The sequence below is a fragment of the Raphanus sativus genome, chromosome 2 (genome assembly GCF_000801105.2).
Source record: "Raphanus sativus cultivar WK10039 chromosome 2, ASM80110v3, whole genome shotgun sequence".
Taxonomy (NCBI): Eukaryota; Viridiplantae; Streptophyta; class Magnoliopsida; order Brassicales; family Brassicaceae; genus Raphanus; species Raphanus sativus.
This window is the reverse complement of record NC_079512.1, coordinates 24,841,163-24,866,193: the sequence shown is the minus strand read 5'-3', so window position 1 is coordinate 24,866,193 and position 25,031 is coordinate 24,841,163. Positions and strand designations below refer to the sequence as shown.

The 25,031-nt window shown below is 29.0% G+C and overlaps 3 protein-coding genes across 3 annotated transcripts; 1 reads left to right on the top strand and 2 right to left on the bottom strand.

The window, feature by feature from the left end:
* The first annotated feature begins 4,621 nt into the window (after window positions 1-4,621).
* On the top strand, window positions 4,622-6,131 carry LOC108835161 (MD-2-related lipid-recognition protein 3). Its single transcript, XM_018608449.2, has 4 exons — window positions 4,622-4,773; window positions 5,294-5,395; window positions 5,486-5,649; window positions 5,838-6,131. Exons 1-4 carry the CDS (start codon window positions 4,680-4,682, stop codon window positions 5,958-5,960), a joined length of 483 nt encoding a protein of 160 aa, XP_018463951.1. The 5' UTR covers window positions 4,622-4,679; the 3' UTR covers window positions 5,961-6,131.
* A 5,568-nt stretch (window positions 6,132-11,699) lies between these two features.
* Window positions 11,700-14,675, bottom strand: LOC108838683 (laccase-8-like). Its single transcript, XM_018611573.2, has 6 exons — window positions 14,582-14,675; window positions 14,179-14,330; window positions 13,568-13,812; window positions 13,089-13,199; window positions 11,995-12,963; window positions 11,700-11,888 (listed from the first exon to the last, which is right to left on the bottom strand). The coding sequence occupies exons 1-6, from the start codon at window positions 14,663-14,665 to the stop codon at window positions 11,704-11,706; spliced, it is 1,746 nt and encodes a 581-aa protein (XP_018467075.2). The 5' UTR covers window positions 14,666-14,675; the 3' UTR covers window positions 11,700-11,703.
* Window positions 14,676-18,104: 3,429 nt separating this feature from the next.
* On the bottom strand, window positions 18,105-19,024 carry LOC108840807 (uncharacterized). The gene is made up of 2 exons (XM_018613627.2): window positions 18,551-19,024; window positions 18,105-18,379 (listed from the first exon to the last, which is right to left on the bottom strand). The coding sequence occupies exons 1-2, from the start codon at window positions 18,615-18,617 to the stop codon at window positions 18,216-18,218; spliced, it is 231 nt and encodes a 76-aa protein (XP_018469129.1). The 5' UTR covers window positions 18,618-19,024; the 3' UTR covers window positions 18,105-18,215.
* Window positions 19,025-25,031: the final 6,007 nt, after the last annotated feature.

Genomic DNA, 25,031 nt, shown 5'->3' with positions numbered 1-25,031 from the left:
AACGAACTAATTCCACGAGATCCACTGTATTCAATGTATTCTTGCAATTTAACGTTAATCCAGATGACTACCGCAAGTCAAATTCACACGGCGCTATCTCTTTGACGCTTACCGGTGAGCCACCTTGAAGTGGTTGTTATTTGTGACATTCAATCAGTCTTAAATGTATTAGTGTATTTTATCATTAGTTCTGTATTAATTTGTATTTTATAATTAGCTTTGACTTTCTGAAGTATATTATTATGTTGACATGCAATTCTCCTCTGGTAAAATTACATTCAATTTTTGCTGGTTTTAAATTGCATATAATAGGATTCTCCGTGTATTTTAATCTTTTTTCTGCATAAAAATAGTACATTTGCATGTAGTACGTTCTATTTACACAGTTTTTAGTGATGTCCATTTATTCCACTTTCTCTTAAACCAATAGGTAATTTTTGTAAAATGAATTAATCTAAAAATATTCACTTATCTATTATTTATAAATATCATTACTTATTGGTATTGCACGTTGACAAAAAAAACTTTCTTCTTGTGCTATTTTTCCTTCTTTTTTTCATAGTAGAGTAATTTTGCTTTTTATTTCTGTTATATTTATATAATATATATTTATAATTTGAAAATATAATATATCTAATTGAACACTTTATATCTATGGTATATTTTAGATTTTATCTATAATATATGCATTTACATAAATATAGTAAAACAAAAAGTAAATGTATATAAACATACTTTCAAAAATTTCAACTTAATAAAAAGGGATTTTATAATGTCTATAATTTAAATAGTATACTACAAGTACAATGCGAGTGTATTTGCTTTAAAAACGTATATTACAAGTGTTACGAAGATATTACTCTAAAGTTAACATTTCTAAACTAATATGATTTTGTATCATAAACATGAATATTTAACTAAAATAGCTAACTATTTTTTATAGAAAATTTGGATGGAAAAGTAGTTATGAAAGAAATATATATATATAGAGAGATATTGCGTCAGAATATACTACAATATAGTTTCTTCAATTTGTTACTGGTTAGTTCAAAATTTTAATTAATATTATTAATTTCATTTTAGAATTGTAGATACAACGTCAAATTGGGTAAAATTTATTGTAGTGTAGAGTTTTTTAATTAAATTTAAAGTACTACATTAATTGAGGTATAAGAATTTTATTGTTAGAATAAGCCGGTGTAATTAGTTATTTTGGAATAAATAAGAGTAAATTAAATAGGTGAAAAGCAGATGAGAAAATAAAAGGGGAGAGAACAAAAACTTTTACTCTAATGTATGTGAGAGTAAATATATATCTTGATTTTTGTCCATCTGATAGTAACCAGAGGAAATAAGAAAAACATGTGTTTACTTGATCGATAACTTTTTGGAGTAATCAAGAGTAAATATTCTCTTTAAATGTTACTTTATAATAGGCCTACTTTATAAGTGACATTCAATCACACTTATAGGACAAGACTTAGGTTCACCCCTTATGGTGAACCTTTAAATTCATCACTGCCATTAAATCCAATTAAAATGCCATGTAGATAATTAAATAAAAAATATTAAATTATTAAAAAAATAGTTAAAAAGAAAAATAAAGTCAATTTTAATGATGCAAACTAAACCTTAAACCCTAAATCATAAATTCTAAACCCAAATATATACCCTAAACTCAAATTTTATACCCTAAACCCAAACCATATACCCTAAACTCAAATTCTAAACTTTAAACCCAAACCATAAACCTTAAATACAAACCCTATACTCTAAATCGAACATATATCCTATACCCTAAACCCAAATCCTATACCCTAAACCCAAATCCTATACCCTAAACTCAAAACGTATATCTTCAACCTAAATTCTACACTTTAAACACAAACCCTAGACTTAAGAATTTGGCTTTAGGATTTACGATTTGGGTTTAAGGAATAAGATTTGGGTTCAGGGTATATGGTTTGGGTTTATGGTATATAGTTTGGGTTTAGGGTATAGGGTTTGGGTTTAGGGTATAGGATATAAAATGAGTTTAGGGTATAGCGTTTGGATTTAGGGTTTAGAATTTGAGTTTTGGATATATGGTTTGGGTTTAGGGTATAAGATTTGGGTTTAGGGTATAGGTTTTGCTTTAAAAATTTAAATTTAGGGTTTAGTATTTAGTTAACGTTATTAAATTAACGTTATTTCCTTTTTAAACTATTTTTTTATAATTTAATATTTTTTATTTAATTATCTACATGATATTTTGATTGGTTTTAAAGAGAGTGGTGAATTTAAAGGTTCACCATAGGGGGTGAAACTAAGTCTTATCCCAGTTATAGAATCTTTCAATTTAAAAAGAGAGAGTATTATACCGCATGTGACTTGGAGTGACTTATGTGATGATTGTTTCCACTAGTTTTTAGTTTTAATTTTTGGTTTTTAGATTTACTTTTAAATTTTAGATTTTAGTTTTTAATTTTTAATTTCTAGATTTTTGTTTCGTTTTTGATTTTGCTGTATTCTTTGTTTTATTAAATAATCAAAATATTGTTTTAACATAATAAAATAAACAGCAATAAAATATTTAAAATTACCAATAAAGTTCATCAAATATAATGGTTGTTATTTTAAAACAACATTGCCATTTTAAAAAAATATTTTAAGAATTATACTGATGTATAAATTATAGAAATTAAAATATTTTAAAATTTTGAATCTATTTAAATTTTTATTACATAATTCTTTTAAAACTTAAATGGATATATTCAAATTAATATATCATATTGTTGTTGTTTAGTGTGTCATCTAATAATTGTTGAAATCGTTTAATAATTTCAGTTATAAAAAATTAATAGCTAATTGTTTATATTTAATATTAAAATATTTACAGATATGAAACAAAAATAAAGTATTTTACCTTAATGTTTAGATGATAAAACTATATGAAAATTTTATATTTATAAAAATATTATTTCTTTAATTATTAATTAATTAAAATATAATATTTTATACATAATAAACAAAATTGTTTTTAATATTGAAAACCCAAAAATGTTGGTTTTTGGTTTTTCTTGACAAATTATTTGACATTTAGAAAAACTAGTTTCTCTAGATTTTAAGGAATCTTTTAGTTAAAAAACTTGATTGGCAAATCAAATGGTTTTTACAAAAACAAAAACCAATAACTAAAACTTGATTGGATGAAAAATGATTTTTAGAAAAACAAAAACCAAAAATTAAAAACAAAAATTACAAACAATCATCACCTTAACAGTTAAATGTATTAAATGTATTAGTGTTCTTTTTATCATTTGCTTTGATTTCTTGAAGTATACGAATATGTGGACTGAATATTTTTGATTCAGTGATATCTCTTACTCCGAAGCTTTAATTTCTCCGAGATCAAAACCACGTGCTTGTAAATTTGGTAGGAACACGGATATCGATGACATTTATTCATTGGATGAGAAAAGAACGCATACCAATGATATTCACGATCTAACTTTAAGACTCGTGTATAACGCGGTCGATTAATATGTGGTATATATCAGATAATAACTGGTCCACTAAAATATTTTATTTTGAACCAATATCAATACTATTAAAGTTGAAGTATGACCGGTTAATATGTTGTGTCCATATGATCTATTTAAAATTAACCAACTAAATATATTTATCTATTCAATATATAAAAATAAAGCAATTTGTATATCCATAACTACTTTTTAATAATACGTATTTCGAAACCTCCACAAAAATCGCAACCCACTTCTCCTCTAACTAAATATATTAACTTAAACAAAAAAACTTAATATTAGTGACGGTTATGTGCATATATATAAAGAAACTATTCATTTCTTTTATTTTACTAATGATTGACCTATATTACTCTACGCCTTACTCTGTTACATATATATGTAATATATATAAACTATATAGCATGCAAATTTAGATAGGAATTGTCGACTATATATTTTTAGAGAAAATAGGAATATGCACAACAATATATATTCTATTGAATTGGAAACATGATCTATTAATATAAATTTAATCCAACTATTTTAGTACAATTATTAAAAAAATTATTAATCATTTAAAAAAATATTTTACACAAATATAATTATAATAAAAAAATAAATATAATTAAAACACACAAATATGAAAATTATGTTTTTGTATTATTAATAATCTCAACCTTTTTCTTTTCAGAATTTTAACCGTATATTTGATTAATATAACATGTTATTTTGTTTAATTAGTATAATGTTATTTTATATAATTACGAAACTAATAAAAACATCTACTAAATATATGTTTATAACCAGGTTTACCGGTTCAACCGCGGTTTTGATCAAGTATGAAAATTATATCTAATTTGGCTATAAACCACATATATACCCCACTAAAAGAATTACTATGTGAAATTACTATAGCATAGGTGTATAGTTACGCAATATCACAAATTCAATACAATTTTAAAATCTTATACTAATAATATTTTTTTAAAAGGTATTTTACACAAATATGATTAAAATATATATATATATTATATATATATATGGTAATTAAATTTTTTAAAAATGTAAAACAAAAAATATAGTTTAGAGTTAGACTATAAAATCATAGGCGTGGAAGGACCTATACCACAAGAAAACAATATTTTCCCTCTTTGAAAATCTACGAAGTAGTTAATGGCGATATCTCACGTCCAGCCTCTGCTTCTTCTCCTTGGATCACTCTTTTTCTTGCCTGCATTGCGTGCCATCAATTTCGAATACTGCAACAGTACGTATCAAACTGCTAGCTAGTCTGCATTTTTTCTGTATAGTACGCTTGTGTTTGTGTATGGTCAGTGTATAGGATATAGAACACATATTCTTTTTTTTTTTTTTGTGGTATAACATATTCTTATTAGTTGATAAATCAATCAGAAATACACATATATAGGCCCTCGATTTCATAGACTGATTGGCCCAATCTCTGTTTCTAACTACAAATGGATATATCTTGAACCAGAGATCAATACGACGAAACGTACCTCTTCTCCTACATCTTACCTTTTCACGAGGATAAACGTCGCTTTTGGATTCGCAATGAGAATAACTTTAATCAAAATTAAATTAAGCTGTGAATGTTATCTTTTTTTTTCTTTTGCTAAATGCTGTGAATTTATCGTAAATATATCATGTATTTTAGTAGTTAATAACAAATGCTAGTGCTCGAGTGGTTAGAATTAAGATTTATTGTTTGTTGACACTTTGATGACCCATATAACTTCCTCAATTAATATCTACGCCTGTTGTAGAAAGTGGATATGATTTCGGTACCGTCACTCGTGTTGAGATCTCTCCTAACCCGGTTGGGCCTAACGACGGAGAGCTAAGCATTGCGGTTTTCGGTCATGCAAGTACGTACTAGTTCTGTATGATCCGTCCCCATGATTCAGCCCTCCTTTTCTTGCTTTAGTTTCTAATATTTTCTTGATTGTTGTATACAGAAGAAAGCATCCATGCTGGATCTATAGAGGTGTACGCCAAATCTGAGAATATTACTGACCTTCTAAGACAATCCACCCTCTGTGTGGTGAGTGAGGCATGCGCTATTGAATCTGGCACCAACTTTGTGTTACCTCTTCCGGGAGTTCCTAAGGAAATACTTGAGGTAATTATCCCTACAAACACTTTTTGCTTGAAATCAACATATATATATTTGTTATTGTTGTTTAACCCTGGATCGAAATCAACACCAACTCCCGAAAGTCTGTGGAGCTCTAGATACTTTTGCCATTTAAAGTATACACTTGGTTTGCCTCTCTGACGGTCTTTTTTGTTTCCTATAAATCTGTGAAGGGTGACTACAAGTATGTGGTATCTTTGCTTGATGAAAAAGTTGGAGACTCTAAAGAGGCAACAGTAAGAATGTGTGTGGACTTCAGTTTACCAACTTCATCTTCCATATTGGCCTCTGCTTAGTCATGTTGGTTGGGTGGAAGATATGTTTTCAAGTCTTTATGTAATCGTGTCTATTACTCCTACTTGCATTTTTCGGTTTTTCTCTGGTGTAACTTAAGCTTTGTTTCTGTGAACCGTGATGTCATTCACTTTCCGTTTTGGAAATAGAAATAAATGTGACAACTTCTGGAAGGGACGACTGCTTAGATTGTTGTAACCTGAACCTGAACAAACATTACAAATGAAATAGGTATTCCAACTTTTGAATTAGCGTTGGTTGTTAGTTGGAATAAAGTTTAATAACATTCTATTAAACTTTGTGGAGTATTGTACTATTATGACATGAAATAAAGATTCCAACTAACAGCCAACGTAATATATATCCTTTATTTTTTTCTTTAGTGTGTGAAAAAATATTCAGTCAATTAAGTCCTCAAGAAAATATAACTTTCCCTCTTGCCTATCAAGTAGTCACTATAAAATTGTAAACGATACTGCAAATGCAAATACATTAGATAATCTTATAACAAAGTTTCTGATTGATATTGGTTCAGCCTAGTAAAAGATTAATTTCAAAATCAAGATTTCAATGACCTTGTGCTGTTCTTATGTAACTAAAATTCTGAAACTAAAAGAACACCCAAATTTAGCAATTAATAACTAAATTAGAAAAGCAGAATACGATCATTTACCAACATCAAATAAAAAAGTATATACTTCAATTATATTACTTAGTCCATATATTTTTAAAGTTTGATCTAAAATCAAGATTTTTACAAGATATCTAAAATGATCGTTTTAAAAACACATTTACCTTTTTTGGTTTAAACTGCATTTTCTGAATTTTAATGAATCATGAATGATATTTCCAAACTCTATTGACTTTTTAATTTTTGCATTGTCGATAGGGGAATTGGATTGTACAACCATCAAACAAATGTTAATTCATCTCATAGCTAAAATCCCTAAATCATCTATATACCAGTTCCACAATATAAAAAATAGCCATATTACCTTTTAGTTGTGACCTGTGTAACCTGCTGAGAAATATATATTAAAATAAATATTAAATAAACAATATGATATGGCTATTATTGATACACATCTCTTTTCTTCTTCTTCCTTTTTTCACCAAATCTTTGTTTCTTTTTGGTACGTACAAACACACACCATTTTATCTCAAAGCAAGGAAAAAACAAAGATTCATGACTTATGAAATTGAATTTGGAGGAGAAGATGTCACCGTAGAGAATGAGGTGACATCGTACTTTTTACTTTGTTTTTGTTTTTGCCTATACTCTGTTTCTGTTTTTATTTTTATATTGTGTTTATGTTTCTGTTTTTATTCTCTGTTACAGTTACTGTTTCTGTTTTTACTCTGTTTTTGTTTTTGTTTTTGTTTTAGTGTTCCAGTGGTGAAAAATAACGACGACGGACCGGTAGAAGAATCGTTGTGTCGGAAAAAAAGAAAGGAGACAAAGATGATATTTACATGGTGGTGAAGAATAACGATGGTGAACAAAGTGGAGGTGTATCAGCACGTTTGAAAAAAGAAGAATTAAAGAAGATGAACTCGTCGTCTATATTATATTCAGTCAACGAAATAGTATACTATATATTCTTTAGTATAGTTATTTATGCAAGGATACCATACTATTCGTGACATATTTCTATACTATTTCATAAACATGTAATAATCTGGTTACTGTCAATATTTCTCAGCAGAGGGAAATTGTTTATATTTTGGATGTGGGTTAACATTTCCGGGTTAGGGTATAGTTTTATCATCTAAGTTGAGTTTCACTAACTCATCCTGAATTATTGAACGAGCCCGTACACTTTAAAAATACTATACTATATGCACCATGTAGTATAGTATGAACCTGGTGAATGTCATTATTTGAAAACGGGAAAAACTGTTTATATCTCGGATTTGGGTTGACATTTCCAAGTTAGGGTTTAGTGTTATCATCTGGGTGAGGGTTTTACTAACTCACCCTCATTACTCTATTACTTGTATTAGTGATATGAACTCATCTATATCGTAATGTCAGTTTATTCTATTCAATAATATATTAGTACAACATCCATATAACCTTGCTACTAAAGTCCTCTGAATTATTTAATGAGAACTAAAGTTTAGTTCCTTGTACCTCTAAAAGTAGTATACTATATCTACTATGTAGTATAGTATTATGAACCTGGTGAATGTCATTATTTGAAAACGGAGAAAACTGTTTATATCTCGGATGTGAGTTGACATTTCCAGGTTAGGGTTTAGTGTTATCATCTGGGTGGGGGTTTTACTAACTCACTCTTATATACTATTTTGTTTATATGGAATAAAACATTCTGGTTTGACTGTGTGAAGTATGAATAGTGTACAATAAATATCGGCCACATTTCATTTTGTTAACATCATACGTATGTGCTTAATTTACCATATATTATTTTGCTACATCATCTCCAATAACACAAAGGAGTTTAAGCAAAAAAAAAAGAAAAAAAGAAAAAAATGGATTGACTTCATAAACCATCGTGTCATCTCTTTCTTCTTTTGGTACTGGCAACTTGCATATGCAGAGAGTATAACCGGATAATATGAGACACAAATGATAGTTTTTTAATTATGTCAACATCAATGTCATACACTTAATTTCTATTATGATTTTGATTATTAAGCAAATAAGCCCTTGTCTATATTGATGTTATACTAATATTTGCAAATTATATTGAAAAACATTTCAAAAATCACAAGACATTTTATTGTGTTCAAGAAAAAAAATGGTTTTGTTTTTCTCAAAACAAAAATATATTTATTCCAAACTGTAATCAGATTTTTAGTAGCATAATCGCAAGGTATCATAACACCTATTAAAAGATCTTTAGAATTTACAAATAAATTTACAGATGAAAATTTTGATAGAAACCAATTACAAAAAGACTATTTAGAAGTCTCAATTATGTTGTATTTTCTAATATCAATAGAATTGCTAAAGTTTTAGACAATAGCCTAAAGAAAAAATTCAGTTCCTTGGACAAAGGAGTATAAAGAATTTTTTTTTTTGAAAAGGAGATAGAAATCTTATTCATGTCCGCATAGACATATCATGTTTTACAAATAACCGTAGAAACATGTGCTTCAAATGTAGGATACGAAGGTATTCTTAAACAAAAAAAATAGATTTTTTTTTAAAACAAAAATTAGATTTTTGTATAAGAATTATGTAGTTTACGTCATTACATTAGAAGAATACCCGAAAGAAGTATTCTACTATATAAAAAAAAAACAAAAACAAAAAAATCCCTTGCATTTTTTTCAGTGAAAATAATTCAACATCATACCGCACCCCATCGCTATTGTCTCCATGACATGTTATGTCTTCTTCATATTTTGGCATATTTTAGTGTATATATAAGAAACGTCAAGTTCATAGCTCAGACATTTGTCTACTCCTCACTAGCTTGGTTGACGGAGGAGCTGGTAGAGAAGCACCCCTAACCGTTTATGATTTGGGCTTCCAACTTCTAGGCGCTACACTTCTATCTGACATCACATGGATTTGACATTGCGAGAGATTATGGCGTCACTCTTGGATTGATTACTGTAGCCATTGGTGACTGGTTCCACGTGTCCCATCACTTGTTTGTTAAAATTCTATTGAGGGTTGGCGGTGGAGTGTTGTTGGCAGGATTTTCTCAGCTGAAACAAAAAAAAAAGCTAACCGGTTACGTCTCGGTTATGTGGAGTACGAGTTGTCTTCTAAATTGGTGAATGATTTCACTTGTGAGAATCTTAGCCTAGAAACGTTGAAACATGTCATTTTCACAGAAGAAGAAGATGCTTAAAGAAAGTGAAAGACTAGAAGTGGATTTAAGACGAATGATCGAGAGATCTCTAGCAAGTCAAATGCTGATGCTGAGAAAGAAACAGCATTGTGTGATCATGTCCAGCAAACTGTGAATGCAACGACAAACTTGACGAGCAAGAAGTTAAATATTTTGTTTGAAAGAATATCAAAAGGAGTTTGCTGAGATTGGTCCTGTCCTACCACTTGCAGTGACACCACCAATTGAAAAAGCGTATGGTCTGCAATCATAGGGTCCTTCCAGGTTAGTAGTTTACGAGAAATGTAAATTTGATTCATGAGAAAGTCCATTACTGAAAATGAAAACTGTTTTCTCTAAAACTGCTTTCTTTTCTAGACAAATAGGAATTGGTGACAAAGAAGTCAATACCTTTCAAAAATCCGTTAACTCAAAGCTTGAAACAGCGATAGCTAGGCAACAAGCCCAATTTGAAACCTCTAGTGGATCAATCACTTGGTTACTCAATTAAATAACGGAATTTTAGGTGCTTGAGAAGGTATATACATCTCTAGAGACCAAGATTCCAAGCTCTTTCTTTTTTTTTCTGAGTTTGAACAAGTATATACTCATACAATCCCTGTTTCATGTTGAAACACCTATGGACCCAACCACAGAACTATCAATGTTGATATTTGAACACAAGTAGGGAGAATCTTTCGCTGGTGTCTATAGTAGCATGGCCTTGCTCACAGGTTTGATTTTGGTTTGGATTTTCGGTATCCTAAAGTTGGCAAAACAATCAATTAATTTACTGTATTGTGTGTTTGTTTGTGCCTATAACTAGGTGGATCTCCCTAGACTGCTGGCAATGAACCCGCTCCCGTTGAGCCAAGGAGTGCTTCTTTCTCTGCTACCAAAGCTAGACCGTGAAATAAGCAAAGACACGTCCCCGAAGCTTCGTCGGATGACCGATGTGGTTGCAGCAATGAACTCGTCCAATGTTTTAACAGGTCTATCAAATTCTGCTCCACCACGGCAACACTCCAGGCAGAGATGTCAGACTTAAAGATATTTGTAAGTCAATGGGTTGACAATAGAAATTATTTGAGAAATAATTTGCATTGTGTCCTCTCTACACTACATTCAATTTCATTAAAAATGTGATATGAGATAACATGGCATATGGATAAATATGATATGAACAATTACATTAATTATTTTGGTAAACATTTTAAAATATGCTAATAACTCATACATTACATTTAATTATGATTTATATTTTTGATAAACATTTTAAAATACAGTAATAATTCATATATCATCATTAAAACATTTATAATATTATTTAATTCTATTTTTATAATTATGAAAATTTTATTACTAAAATTTTCATATTATCTACAACTTTTATCAAAAATTATAAATTTAATCATAAAATCATTAGTTTCTTTTATATATCTAATTTTTATAAATACTGTTTACTTTAAATATTTGATAATTATACAAATTTAATATCAGTTTTTATTTAATTTTATGCAAGTTGATTTAATATATTTAACTAAAATAAATAGATAAAAATATATCTAAGATTATAATTTTGAATATATATATATTCTTCCATATAAATTAAAATAAAAAAAAATTTAAACTTCATTTAATATTATTAAATCAAATTTGTATTAAAATATTGATAAAATAATAAAATATAAAATTATTAATAAAAACTATTTTTAAATATAATGGTGCAGGACTAGTAAGTATTTGAATTGGTGAAAGAAACAAAAAATGAAACTTAGAGAGCAAACGACTTTATTCTATTTTTTAACAGAAGAGGAAATAATAACTACGATGGTAGTTATAATAAATGTAAAGAAAAAAAACAATTCTTTTTGTAAATAGTAAAATCCCAAAGAAAAAAGGATCAAACAAAAAACTAACAACTGCCTACTTTGTTCTAATAAGACAAATCAATGTTAGTAGTGGGAGACTCATAGATCTTGGGATCCCGAGTGCATTGTGGAAGATTCGACGGCGGAGGTTGCAAGCTTGTTTCCGGTGTTGGTCCATTTTCAACTATGAAAGTCATTATAATTCCGTAAGGTAAATGTGCATCCATGTGACAATGAAACATCCATGCACCTGCACAAATATGATATCAAATATTTAGCCCAATAGATATACATATATATGGTGTAAGTGAGATTCATGTCTTGGGGGCAGAGAGGGGAATTAAAATGTTTCTAACCAGGATTATCAGCGATAAATCTGAGTACAACCCATCCACCTGGTGGTACACCAACAGTATTGCGCATTTGCGGGTTGACTAGATTTAGCTTTCTTGCATCATTGATTGGATCATAATTACCGTAACCATAACCTAACACGTAGAAGTTGAAGCCGTGAAGGTGCATAGGATGGCTCTCACTGGTGATTATGGCTGTGTTCTGTACAATAACCTCGACTGTAGAATTGAACTTAAGTTTCTTGACGCTAGCTTTCCTTTCTGGAAACAACATTTTGTACTCATTATCACCAGTGACTTCGAAATTTGTATAATCAAATTTGAGCGGTGGCTGGTTGGGGAAATCATCTGTGTAGATTCCACTAATATTGTAATAATAAGCTTCCTGTAGAGAAAGTGTTTGCGGAATTGGAAAAGTACGGTTGTTGAGAGAACCGGCATATCTTTGACCTAACGGTCCAGGACACTTGGTTCCTAAAGGACATGGGTCTAGACCAAGCCCCATGGTTATGAACATCTTCTCGTCCACATGGAGAGGCACCGGCGTCCAGTGGGGTCCACCCACAAGGCTGGTCATGTTCGAGGAGAATCTATGAGCAGTCGAAATGTGGTTCATCCCTTCAGGCATCGTCGTCTTTGCTGGAGATGTGTTCAACGTGGCACCCTCGTAGACGACCATACCATTTATGGTTCTATCAGTGGGAAGCGGTACGATAGGGTGGGCACTAATGTAAGCGCTGATGGTCATGTAGTACAAACCAATGGGTTGATCGGCGGTGAGAAGTGCGTCAACGGTTTGTCCCGGCGTCAAAATCATCACATCGCTGACGTAAGGAGTTGTGTAGGCAGCATCTATAGCAACAACTGTCACATTGTGATTTGCTATTTTGAAGAAGAGGTGAGTGTTGAGCGCCGCATTTATAATCCTTAACAAGTATGTTTTTCCTTGTACTACCTTGAGGTTATACATCCCTATCCAAGCCAAACGACAAGGAATTTAATTATTTATTTTGTAAGCAATTGTGGATGCCACTAAATACAATAACTAACAAGACGTTTTAGAAACCAAGCAGTTTGCGTAGAGAAATGAGTATTACTGTTCTTAGAGCAAGAATATGTATCTCCGGCGAGGCCATTTATCAGAAATGCATCGGCAATAGGAGCTGGCCGTAGCTGGAGAACTCTAAGATCTACGTCCCACCATTGTGCTTGCATAAACATTATTTTCAAACAAATTAATTAACCATCTGAATGATATCATATTATGCTATATCGGATATCTAAAACGTAATATTTATCAACTACAACAAGTTTTTTGAAAAATGCAAATTGCATTACGTTAGTTAACCCCAGCCAAGCCAAGCTGGTATTGTCTCAAATGATTTTACCCCAAAAATCAGTTTGAATATTGATATGATATAATAGTTTAAACATTTTTATAAAACAAGATGTATTTATGATTTTTTAAAACAGAAGATGTATTTATGATGTATTTATTCGATTGCATATATACTTGTCAACGTAAGTGAATCTCATTTTACTTTTAGACTTCGATTTTAAAAACGGGAATGCTTACCAAAAATGATAGGAACTTCTTTGTAAGGTTTAGGAAAAGGGTAGGGACGACCAGATCGGGGACGAATGATTATAGCCCCGTGAAGAGTGGCTCGCAGATTAACGACGTGTGCGTGCCATAACAATGTACCTTCTTGTCCAGTGATATCGAATCGATATGTGAAGTTATAACCTGGTTGAATCGGACATTGAGTTATCATATTCGCACCATCCATCCATGGGCTGTTCCTCTGAAAAACTCCATGCCTATATATCATATTTGTGAGCCATAAACAAATACTCCCTCTGTTTCATAATACTTGATGTTTTGCCTTCTTGCACAAAGATTAAGAAAATTAGATTTTTCTAAAAAAAATATTTTAAAAATATTACTTTAGAATCAATTAACCAATAATAAAAAAGACAGTGAAATCTAATTGGTTGAATAGTTTCCAGTAAAGTTAAAGTTAACCTTAAAATCTCAAAACTTCATCTAATTTGAAACAAAATTATCCTTCTAAAACATCAACTATATTAAAACGGAGGGAGTATTTTTATTTGAATACACATACAAAGAAAACGATCTTTATTTGATCAAATTATAATAACAAGAGTAATAAGTTAGTTAACTACCAGTGGATAGTTATGTTGTAAGTTGAGTTGTTGATGACATGAACCACAAGAGTGTCGCCTTCTCTAACGTCAATTGTTGGACCGGGAAGACTTCTGTTAACAGCCGGTATCATTTGCTCCTTGCACAACGGTTTCATCATCACGTCTTCCACCTGTTATTGATTAGAGACCGTTAATATTCCCCCTCGGCATATAATTAAGAGTGGCTCATAAATTTGTGTGTATTTCCATTTTTCTAATCTTTCTTTTTTTTCGAATAAACCCAAAAGTCATATACGAAATATTTTATATAACACATAAATTATGAGCACATGTATACTACGTTGTAATGATGTAGTAACTGGTATTTTTGGAGAGAAAAAAAAAACAAAAGAAAAGGAGAGATTGGCATAGTAGTAAATACGTGGAAAACATGTTCGACGATAGCTGCTGAAGCAATGCAAGAGAAGAGAAGAGCGACGAAAAAGGCTTGGATTGCGAGAGGCATTGTTGATGAAACAATATGAAAAGGTCTTCGTTACCAAAAAGGAATGAGTCGAATAACAAGTTGGGACTTGTGTGATTTGTGAGACATTCGTATACATATTTATAGAAAGAGATGTGAAAAATTATTTTTGTAAATAAAATAAAATAAGAAGACGTGGTGAAGTTGTGATTAAGTTTTTTGTACTTTGGAATATAGTAATATATTTAACTATTAATTAGCGAGTAATGACAACCTGAAACATGATTGATTGCCCACTCTTTCATCCATTAGCTGTCTAAAAGTTTCTCCACTTTTATTCTGATATTTATAGTATTTATATGCATTGTTTAGGGAAATTGTAAGCTCGTGATCTCCGATACGATTTCGTTTCTCTTTGGTGGTGGCCCGAACGTTCTTAATCTTATGTTTTGTTTCCAAAGTACTATTATATTCTATTTATGTCACATTGTTTGAAACTAATTTTAATCGATATACACTTTCTTTTAGTAGAGCATGTACAATGTATTCTAAAAGATTGAACTGAAATAAATCGCCGTTTAACACTTAGATTGATTAAATCATTTTCAAACAAACTGGAGTACTTACTTAGGCAGCCATTAATCAATGGTTAATAATTACTGCTTTTAAATTCTACCTCTTTCGTTCTTTAGGACAAGAATAAAACTGACTTTTTTAATAAAAGAATAAAACTGATTAATTACGAATAAACCCGTTCCTCCAATTCCTCATTGATATCCAATTGCCCCAATTTATTTTTCCCTTCTTGCAGAAGCAATGGCTGACTTGAAGCTTAGGAATGTGGTTTTTGAAGTCTCCTCTCCGGGGGTTAAGGAAGCTCTCGATCAGCCATTTCGATGCTTGGGGAATGCCAATTTATGTTATTGTGCTCTCTTGGCCCTCTATGCCAATGACGACAGGAGTCTATTGGGAACAACATTTCTAACCAGATTGCAGAAAGTGTTATAAGGGACCAGAGACACCAATCGTACGTGGCTCGACATGGACCTGTCACATGGTCCTGCTTGGCTGTCATGTTAGCTGAACAAGGAAGCACTAAAAGGATAAACTGCAGGCAGTTTCTGTTGCAGTACAACGATGATGCATCCCCCTATTTGTTTGCTTTATTTTGTTCTTCTTTTGGAGTTGATTTTCTTCATGCACCTATTGGTGATTTCCGTTTGTACTAAAGTTAAGTCTTTCGACTTGTGAACTATTTTTCAAAAACTCCTAATGACAAAAAAAAGCTGCCCTATAGAATAACTTTTACTTTAAAATTAACCTTTTAACTTTAAAGTAACCTTCTTGTATCAAGGGCATACTAGACTTTGACATGCACTTCCGTGCGGATAGATTTTTCTAGAATGTGTTACTATTTATATTTTCTATATCAAATATTAGGACTGAGCAAAAAACTTGAATCCAAAAAACCGAACCAATCCCGATCTAAAAAATAGTATAAAATCCGAATTGAAATTGATTAAATATCCAAACTATTCAAAATTTTGGTATTTAGAGAACCGAAACCAAATCCGCTCCGAACCAAAGTATTTCAGATACCCGAATATATTCAAAATAGATTTATATACTTATATATATTAATTATTTTTAGATTTAATATATAGAAAAACATCCATAATAAATATGTTACTTTTAAATTGGTTTAAATACTTGAAAATATAAATAAATAGTCAAAATTAAATATCTTAAATAGTTAAAATATAATCAAAACACTAAAAATATTAAAAATAATTATTGATTCTCTATCCAAATATTTAAATTAAATCAAATTATATATTAAATTTATATATTCTGACATATGTTAGTATTTCAGTTTTAATAGTATATATATATATATACACACAACACAAACATGATACACCCTATATATGCGACTTTGCCATGTGATACACGAGGTCTTTTGTTAGCTTGAATTCTTATAATTATTCACTAAATCCAAAGGCCAGATTTCGACGACCCAGTTGTAAACAATCAACTGTATAAAAATGGCCACTTCTGTATCATTACGCCTACTATTGCATTGAAAAGAGAAAGGTACGAAATCGTGGCAGATTATCCTATTATTTTATAAATAAACCGTCAAAGTTTTTTTAATTATGTTTTTATAATTTGATACGATTACCTCTCTGTCATATGTCTACTCTCATCTTTAATCATTTTACCTACATTTGAGTTTTTTTCCTTTTTACTTTATTAATTGGATAAAAACAATTTTTTTTTCATTTACTACTCACCTAACTAAAATATGTATCTACACGTAATAAAACTGAAAATTGTATGAAATATACTATAATTGATAAATAATTTTTAAAAATACACTCACTCAGAAATATACTAACATTTGGGTCTTGAGTTTTGTGATTATTGTTTATTGTTTAGTGATTATATGATTGAAGAAAGGTTTATAAACTTCTATAAACAATTTTAAACATTTATAAAGATAGATCAAATTTAAAATATTTATGAAAATGTAAATTTATAAAAATGTTTGTTATTTAAAAGTAAATTTTTAAAAATGTATCAAAATTGAGGTAAGTTAGAATTTCTTCATTTAAATTTGATGTATTAATTTAGTTGACATGTGTCGTGATTTTGGTAACCTACTAATTCTGAAACATTGAACTTTAGTTTTATTAATGAAACAAAAATTTAAGATGAAGTTCTAAATTAAATTATACTAAATTACTTATATTTTATTAAGACAAAACTGAACGAGTATTTTACCAATAAATGTGCTTTATACAATTTTGCTGGCAAAAACAACTTCAAAGTGTGGAGGCCACTTCTATAGCCTGTACAAATAAATATCACATACTAGATTTGACTAGAACAATTTTAAGTGGATATCAGAAATTCAGAATCATGCGTTAGGTTCATCATGACTTTAGTCTATTCGATTAAAAAGATTCATGGGTTTTCACAATAATGCTTTGAGGAATATATAGAGAGAACCTAGAGAGAACGAAAGTTTAAGGAAATGTAGCGACAACCAGAAGAGTTTTGGTTGAACCATTATTGGCCCAAAGGACAAAGTTTAGTATATATGTATATATGAAGGGTCGGAAAATCTGAGGGACTAAGTTTGGTTGTGTGTGTGGACCAAATTGATGAAAACATTATAACAGGCTTTAAAGCTGATAGTAATTTGATTGTTCACTAATCCGCACGCTGAGTATCATTGTTTTGTTTGTGATTTGAGGACATGTGTTTCGTGTATTAAGCTTCTGAAATCTTGTTCTGACCTTTGATTTGGGTCTTCCAAGTAGCAAAAGTCAACAATATTGACGGTTAAGATTAGGGACCAACGTCTTTAGGCTCTGTCTCCTCAAGATTAGGGACCACCGCCTTTATAAGGCCCGTGAATGATATAACTGAGTCTTATTAGGCCCATATTTTCAAAGTTGTCAATTCAAATCCCATAGAACACCAATAAGTCCATTTAGATAACAAATAAGATAAGAAAACTAATTAACATAGTGTACGATACAAGAAAGTTAGCACAAAGAGTTACTGAAGCAGATAAGATTTGGTTTTAACCACCGTCTTGAGGTTGTGGAGGAGGAGAAGAAGGACGAGGTTTGGGAATATAAGGATTCGATGGGTTTCCATGCTCGATAGGACCTGGTTCGATCGAATGTTTTGCTGTCGGAGATGGATCCACTGGATAGTTGTAATCCTCCAAACCTAATTTCATGTCTGCCATTTTTCCCACGTAATTATTATCAATAATATTAGTTGAATTTTTAAACAGAAAGAGGAATATAGTATACAAAGACAATAGAAGATTCCGTGTAAGTCTGGACTCTGGTACGGAAAGATTCAATATCGAACTAAAAAGAGTAAAACAAACAAATGAAAAAAGGTTACCAGAAGAAACGAGTGAGACACAGAGGATAATGACAGCCAAAAGGAAGACAAATCCTGGTTTCTTCATCTTCTTGGTAGACAACAAAGAAGTTTCTTCTTTCTAAAATAAAGAGAGAGAGAGAGAGAGGTGTGCATGAAAATGGTAGAAAAGGAGGAGGGCATGTGGATTACTGTGTCTTGAATGTGAAGTTGTGGGTTAAATCGAGAACAGAGTTATTGCGCTCTCTCTATTACAGCAGAGAGGAAGCATCTCAAACAGCTCAAAACTCATTCATTGGGCTATACTTTAATGCTCCTCCACTACTTTTCGTTTACGACACGTATTTCCATTTCTCTATCTGTATTAACAGCAACTTCTCATCGATTGTGTTTGATCACCATTGATAGAAACGAGGAAGAAGAGAAGGAAGTTAAAATCAATGGAAAAATCTATAAGAAAATAGAGACTGAAATGATGAATGTTGTAGAAGAAGCGCCGTAGTCATTATTATTTTAACAAAATGTGATAATTGTTGTGGTTGTTGGTATCAAGAGAATTGATAGTAGTAATTGTATAATGGAGTATTAATGGTAACAGCATAAAAATGTTGATAACGAAACTACAGTATAGACAAAATAATTTAAAAGCCAAAAATTAGTACTATGTATTTTGGCGTTATTGCCCATTAAGAAAAACGAAGTTAATGCCATGACGTGACTTGAATTAGCAACATCAATGCTTCTAACATTTTCTACCACTCAAATTCCTGTATCTGTTATTTTTTTTGTCTTTCACGTTTTATCAATTTTGATAATTGATATTCTCGGCACTTCAAAAAACAAAAATTCGTTTCTAAATATTATTTTTTTGGTCGGCAAATAACTTCTAACTATGATAAAATCCGTGCCTTGCGCGGAATGAAATTGTTATTTTTATTATGTTTTGGAGAATGAAACAATAGTTCGGTTTCATTTAGATTAGAAGTGTTCAATCCGGATATCGGGTTGGTTTCGGTTATGTTCGGTTTTTACTGTATTTCGGTTAGTAAAATATAACTACTATTCTAAATCCATATTTACTTGGGTTCGATTTGGCTTATATACCGTCGGTTTTCAGTTTATTCGGTTTTATACCAAAAATAATTATTTAGTTTGAGATCATATTATATATTATACGAATTTTAGAGTAATATTGTCAAAAAGTCATTTATTAAAAAATATTATATATTTAAATAAAATAATGAAAAACAAAAAAATGCTTCTATCATCTAATAAAATAATCAAATCTAAAATTAATATCAAAGCTCTAAATTTTGAAAATAAAAATAAAAGACAAAACTGAAGCATGAAATAAAAGCTTTTATATTCTTCCATATTTAGTGTTCATCAAATTAATATGTTTTCGATTGAACACAGTTCTGTTTGTTTAAAGATAAAAAAAAATTGTAAAGAATTTCAACTAATTGTTGATCAAATTTATAATCTTTACTTCAATTTAGTTATTGTTAAAATAAAGCAAAAATATCGAAAAAGAAAGACTAAGAAAATAAGAAGCCTCAGTTGCAGTAAATTGTTACTTAATTATAATTCAAGTGATTCAAGTGATTTACAAATTATAATTATGGTTCAACTCATATAACAAATAGATATTAATGCGTCGTTATAAATATATACATATTTACATGTTTCAGTTTAATCGGTTATAAATCAAATCATATCCAAATCCTACGGTTTTTATAAAATTACATCCATTTGATTACGACGGTATATACCAAAACAAAACCATATTATCTATTTCTGTTCGGTTCGATACTCTTCGGTTTAGCATATTGAACAGCCCTAATTTGAATATTAATTGGTTTTGGATTGTTTTTTTATCATATATTAATATCCTATCGTAGAATTGGATTTTAAATTCATATTTTTTGGAACCTTACATGTGAATTTTATATTAAAAATAAAACATAAAATACATAGTTTGAACACATTTACGTAGAGTGTGAAAAAATTTATTAGAGTGTGAATGTTCATTCTTAAATAATTGTGAGACTGCCACATTCCATTATAGTGTGAATAAATTTCTTAAAATGTTTCTCCTTTAATATATATATACAAAGAAACCTCTATAAATTAATAATTTTTGGACTACACCAAAATTATAAATTTTTATTAATTTATAGAGATTATTAATTTATCGATATACTAATTAAACCAAAAACTCAATTTGGGATTATAAAATTATATTAATTTATATAGATTTTTAGTGTATATTAATTTATTGATTATTAATTTAAAGATGTTATACTGTATATAGGAGATATGTTGGGCTGAATATTTGTAATTGTAATTGTGTACTGAAATCTATTTTGAATTTATGATAAGTCTGATCAATTTGGACTTAAATTTTTTATCACCATGTTTATATCTATAAAACTGTAATATGGTCAATAAGTCGTTTTTATTACAAAACCATGTTTTACAATTTTTTAATATTTAACTTTCACATCATTGAGAACTATTATTTCCAAAATTGAATTACTTTGACTTTAGTCTTCCACATAGTTTTGAAAGCTTTCAACTGAACGAATAAAATTGATGCATCCAATATATATATATATATATATATATATATATATATATATTATTTAATTTGAATATTTATAAAATAAAAATTCATGTTAATACAATTTATAATTATTTGTATCTTATTATAGCAAACAAATTAATCTATTGATCACAAAATTTTCAAAGTGATATATTCAAATTTCTAATAATTTATAAACGTTTTGAAAAAATCAAAAAATAACATATAAGAAAAAATCTAAATGTTTTTATTATATAGTTAATGTGATTTTTAATATCTTTTAATAATATAAAAAAACTAAGATACAAAAATTGCTATCAAATATTCACTATTCATAATAATTAATTTTCATATATACGTTTATTATATTAGGTAATTTCATATCTTTTATTAAGGAAAGTGCGAGATTGTTTTTGTACATTATTTATCAATTCGATAGTTAGTTTAATAAAAAATGCAATATAAGTTAAGATGAACCAATTTACTTTTCTAAGAATAATATATTTTATATATTATATTTTATATAGTTATTTATTAAATGAAACTTCACAATCATACGGTTCTATGATCATTTATATCGTTTTATAACAAAATAATTAAATCATTGATAACAAAATTTTTAATGTGAAAATTTTAATAAGTTTATAATTTATAAATGTTCTTGAAAACTCATTGAAAGTTTTGAAATTAAAATATTTATGTAATCTTTTATGGTATATAGTTTAATCTATATATTTATTTGTTTTATTATTAAATAATACTTTTTACTCATATGATTTTAAAATCATATGTATCTTTTTATAATAAAAGTGTTAAACCATTGATCATTAATTTTTAACATAATAGTTTAATAGTTTTAGTCATTTATTGTCATTTTTTAAAATTCGAAATATAACATATACAAAAAATCTAAATTTAATTTTATAGCTAATTCGATTGTTTAATTTATTTTAATAATATAAAATTATACAAAAATGATGGAGGAGATATAAATTGTTATCAATATATATATATATATATTATTAGATACATTAATTGTCATATATATATTAATCATTTATGGTAATTTCGTAGGTTTTATTTAAGAAAAGAAAAGAAAATAGTAATTATATCTAGCGGAACAATCATAAATGCTTCTATCGGATGTGGGTTTAAAATCATGTGTATTTTTTTATAATAAAAGTGTTAAACCATTGATCATTAATTTTTAACATAATAATTTTAATAGTTTTAGTCATTTATTGTCATTTTAAAAATTCAAAATATAACATATACGAAAAATCTTAATTTTAGTTTTATAGCTAATACGATTATTTAATTTATTTTAATAATATAAAATGAAACAAAAAATGATGGAGGAGATATAAATTGTTATCAAATCTTTATTATTAGAAACATTAATTGTCATATATATATATTAGTCATTATGGTAATTCCGTAGGTTTTATTTAAGGAAATAAAATAAAATAGTAATTATATCTAGCGGAACAATCATAAATGCTTCTATTTTAAGTATCATATCATATTATCATATCATATAGTTTGACCAAAGAATGTATCTAGCAATATATAAAAATCGAATGTGAACCTACTTATTTTTCATATGAATGTAATTGACTATCTAATTGAGTGACACCTAAGCATTGGGGTCTTTTTTAATTATTACAAAATTGAAGTTACAATTTTTAAAATATTTCTCAATTAATATATAGGAGATTCATTTCACACTCAAATATGTTACTAAAAACGAAAAATATAGTTGATTAGGACATCTCCAAGTTTATTCTATTTTTATTTTAAATACTATTTCGGAGTAAAATATATTTCATCTTCCGTTTATTTTCAACTCCAGAATAGAAAGGATTACTCTTATTCATTACTCTATTTTGGAATTGATTTTTTTTTTTATAAAATGGTTTTTAAGATTTTGAATGTTTTTATTTCATACTTAAATAATATTTAAAATAATACAGTTACATGAAAAGAAATATAATATTTCATAAGAAAATATTTAATAATTTTACATAAAGATTCATAAACCAATAAAAATACCAAAGTAAACATAAAAATATATAATAAATATAACATAAAATAGGTGATTCAATAATCCGGTAAATCATTTATGGAACTGTCCATAATCTGTGAATATTGCCCAAACAATGAAAATATCCTGTTTTAAAATTTTCTTGCTCAATTTAAGAAATTTATGGATAAAAAAGCTCATAATACCTAATGAAATGTATTAGTTGATCATTTGTGGAAAATATTTGTAATACTTATTACGGAATCAAAATATGTTGGTTTATATATTTTTACGCTTTATTGTAATTTTTAATAATAAATATTTAATTTAAATAAATTAATTATATTTTTATAACAAAAAAATAAACTATACTTTTATGGATGTTTAATAACAAGATAGGATTAATTTGTAATTTTCTATTAGTAGAAGGTAATAGTAATAATTATTTATCAAATAAAATGGAATCACTTAAAATATTTTTTTGAATAAAAAATGAAGTAAAATCCAACTCGATATTGGTGTTGCACTATTATAAAAAAAATTGAGTAATATATTGGAGATATTCTTAGTCAAACTCATATGTGTATTATGTTGAACTTGTTTTCACTATATTATTCAAAAATCGTGAAAATTAGGTTGAGTAAATCGACTGTGTTTTCTAGTTAAAGATTTTGTTTTGGGTGTTATGAAAATGTCTAGTATTTGCTATTTCACCCTATTCACATCATTCGTTTTCCATCTATAATTTAACTCTTTTTTTTGTATAAAGATTTTCATTAGAACTTGAGACAAAAAAAATGTCAACGGCCGTAATAGCCCCATTGGCTAACTAACATTTACTCGTGAAAAATAGAACCGATTTAGAATTCACTTGAAGCCCACGTATTCTTGCCAATGAAGTCGATAAAAATAGATGGCCCAAAATGGGAACTACCCAAACGGAGCCGACGAGGGATGGGAGGTGAATCAATCAAATTATCGAGGGAGAGAGAGAGAGAGAATTAAAGAACGATAATCAGATTGGAGATTGTTGCATGTGAATTGGCCGCGGTTATGAAGAGAGCTAGAGATGAAGCATTGCCGTAGCTTGCTACAGTCATGCTTACAATACATCATTTTCAGTCGTACACTGCTCAATGCTCACCGCACCATCAATATGTCGAGACACGCAAATTATTGTCATCCCCATACACCCAATTCATTCATACAGCTTCATCCACACCTCTCCGTTTTAAAGATCCAATATAAAAATGTTAACTCAATGTATGTTGTTCTTTTTGTGGTCGATAATATTATTTATTTATGGAATTGAATATTTGTTAAGTTGAAGCATGTAACAAGGGTTACAAGAGTCGGACAGAACATTAATGGTCTGTGGTTTTTAATTATTAAATTGGATGCACAAAGTGTCAGTGAGTACTTTTGTCAGTCTTTGAAGTAAATGCTGGCCTGTTTATTTTTTATTTATCTCGAGTATTGAGTACTCTCGTTTTTGTTCTATGTATTCTTTTGTCAGTCTTTGAAGTAAATGCTGGCCAAAAAGAATTTAACTATTTTGGACAATTCCTTTTTCTTTATATATCTACTAGGGGTATTCCGGCGCTACGCACCGGGTTCGGATGTTTTATTCCTTCGTTGAGTTTAATTTGTTATTTGTTCCATTTGTTAGTTGTTAGTCCTGTATTTTAATCTGTTTTATCGTTTGATTTAACTAAAAATAGGATAAGTAGGCTGAACTTGAACTTTAAACATAAAGTAAGTTGATGTTCCAAAGATAAATTAATATAAATGCATGTATTTGTTTTGTGAGTATCTTGGCTTTGCATTGTCATGTTAATGCATTTTTATCTCCTGCTAAGTTATAATGGAAGAGGTTTTACTAATGGAAGTGAGGC

What these genes read in the sequence shown, in the direction of transcription:
- LOC108835161 (XM_018608449.2), top strand. Translation starts at nt 4,680, where the DNA reads ATGGCGATATCTCACGTCCAGCCTCTGCTTCTTCTCCTTGGATCACTC. An exon ending in CAATTTCGAATACTGCAACA is followed by an intron (nt 4,774 to 5,293) that starts GTACGTATCAAA and finishes CGCCTGTTGTAG; the next exon opens with AAAGTGGATATGATTTCGGT. An exon ending in TTCCTAAGGAAATACTTGAG is followed by an intron (nt 5,650 to 5,837) that starts GTAATTATCCCT and finishes AAATCTGTGAAG; the next exon opens with GGTGACTACAAGTATGTGGT.
- LOC108838683 (XM_018611573.2), bottom strand. Translation starts at nt 14,665, where the DNA reads ATGCCTCTCGCAATCCAAGCCTTTTTCGTCGCTCTTCTCTTCTCTTGC. An exon ending in TCGTCGAACATGTTTTCCAC is followed by an intron (nt 14,331 to 14,581) that starts GTATTTACTACT and finishes AATCAATAACAG; the next exon opens with GTGGAAGACGTGATGATGAA. An exon ending in ATATTCTTGCTCTAAGAACA is followed by an intron (nt 12,964 to 13,088) that starts GTAATACTCATT and finishes TGGCTTGGATAG; the next exon opens with GGATGTATAACCTCAAGGTA.
- LOC108840807 (XM_018613627.2), bottom strand. Translation starts at nt 18,617, where the DNA reads ATGAAGAAACCAGGATTTGTCTTCCTTTTGGCTGTCATTATCCTCTGT. An exon ending in TGTCTCACTCGTTTCTTCTG is followed by an intron (nt 18,380 to 18,550) that starts GTAACCTTTTTT and finishes GAAAAATGGCAG; the next exon opens with ACATGAAATTAGGTTTGGAG.